Source organism: Amphimedon queenslandica, unplaced genomic scaffold, assembly GCF_000090795.2.
Source record: "Amphimedon queenslandica unplaced genomic scaffold, v1.1 AMPQUscaffold_3601_Cont24407, whole genome shotgun sequence".
Lineage (NCBI taxonomy): Eukaryota > Metazoa > Porifera > Demospongiae > Haplosclerida > Niphatidae > Amphimedon > Amphimedon queenslandica.
This window is the reverse complement of record NW_003556074.1, coordinates 1-1,425: the sequence shown is the minus strand read 5'-3', so window position 1 is coordinate 1,425 and position 1,425 is coordinate 1. Positions and strand designations below refer to the sequence as shown.

Genomic DNA, 1,425 nt, shown 5'->3' with positions numbered 1-1,425 from the left:
TAATGAAAAAAATGGAGGAAGAAAACCTCCAACTATCGGTTTTAGGAACAGGGAAAGTGTAATTTTTTGTTTTTGATGGCATTAATTCATTACACCAGTCATTGGCCAAATATTTTTTTATCATACTACAGTTTTATTAAGTTGCCAGCCTAATAAAAATAATTATCATTAATTATTATGTGCATACATTATTGAAAATATTCACGGTTTTAATAAAGTATGAAAAATATCGGCAAAAAATTATTATTTGTCAGTGTCAATTGGAGGAACATCTTCATCAGAATGCAACGATGGCTGGAAGTGAACAACTGCACAAACAAAAAATGACAATCATGTAATACGCTTGCCTTAGTAAGCTTTAACTCACCTCCCTTGCCCATTTCCTTTAGACCAATACTCCTCTCATCAGTTCTTATCCTCTCATCAGCAACCTCTTCATCCTCTGGATCTATTAAAGTAATTTTCTCTTCATCTTCATCATCTTCAAAGTCTTCAGCTTTGATTGTTAGTGCTCTGAAGGAACGGTAACGACGATGTCTTCGAGCCCTAAAAATAATTTTCTCATTATTGAGCATTATAGCTGATAGCTATTATACAGACTTACAAATGAAATGCTTACTTTACAATTAAATATGCTACAGCAAGGATGATGATGATTATAATTAAAATAATAACACCAACTCCTACTAAACTTCCTATTAGGGTCTTTTTATCTTTAAAAATTGATAACCATAAAATTTTAAAAAATATTATATATTTTTTCATATTACTTCCAGAAGAATGTGCTGCAATAGATGGTCCAGGATAAAAACTAGATGAGTTTGCTACAAGAATTGATGAGGTTGTAGATAGTTTTATTGTAGCTGATGTGCTCTTAACTGAAGACTGCAAAGTACCTAATAATGGATTAAATTAATTTAATTTGAAAGAATGATGAATGAAGAATACTTGATGAATTTGATGGCATACAGGAAGGCAGTGTGCTGTTCCAGTGACCTATAGAATCATTATATTAAAAGTATTCTTTCTCCCTTCTCTCTCTCATCTTTTCTTCTTTCCCGGGCCCCCTTTCCTCTTTCACTCCTTTTTCAATCCTCACCAGTTTCATCGCACAAGATAGCTCTATTTCCACTAAAACCAAAGCCAGCCACACAACTGAATGTAATAACACTACCAGGTGTGTAAGCAGGAGTGTTCTCAATAACAAGATGAGGAACAAGAGGAAGATTAGGACAAATAACTACAATAATAATAATAATAATAATAATAATAATAATAATAATAATAATAATAATAATAAAGTTAGTCCACTTGGCATTCACATGCAACCATTGTACTTATGATGAATGCACTATGCATTCATCATACATGTAAGCACATATTGCACATGAATGCCAAGTGTAGCAGCATTGCTTAGTATAATAC

The 1,425-nt window shown here is 32.3% G+C and overlaps 1 protein-coding gene across 1 annotated transcript; it reads right to left on the bottom strand.

Annotated features, from left to right (window-relative positions):
• Window positions 1-126: 126 nt before the first annotated feature.
• Window positions 127-1,265, bottom strand: LOC100638195 (uncharacterized). The gene is made up of 6 exons (XM_003391954.3): window positions 1,100-1,265; window positions 949-996; window positions 771-896; window positions 620-713; window positions 368-546; window positions 127-308 (listed from the first exon to the last, which is right to left on the bottom strand). The coding sequence occupies exons 2-6, from the start codon at window positions 965-967 to the stop codon at window positions 244-246; spliced, it is 483 nt and encodes a 160-aa protein (XP_003392002.2). The 5' UTR covers window positions 968-996; window positions 1,100-1,265; the 3' UTR covers window positions 127-243.
• Window positions 1,266-1,425: the final 160 nt, after the last annotated feature.

What these genes read in the sequence shown, in the direction of transcription:
- LOC100638195 (XM_003391954.3), bottom strand. An exon ending in TGCAGCACATTCTTCTGGAA is followed by an intron (nt 714 to 770) that starts GTAATATGAAAA and finishes CAATTTTTAAAG; the next exon opens with ATAAAAAGACCCTAATAGGA. An exon ending in AAAGGAAATGGGCAAGGGAG is followed by an intron (nt 309 to 367) that starts GTGAGTTAAAGC and finishes TTGTTTGTGCAG; the next exon opens with TTGTTCACTTCCAGCCATCG.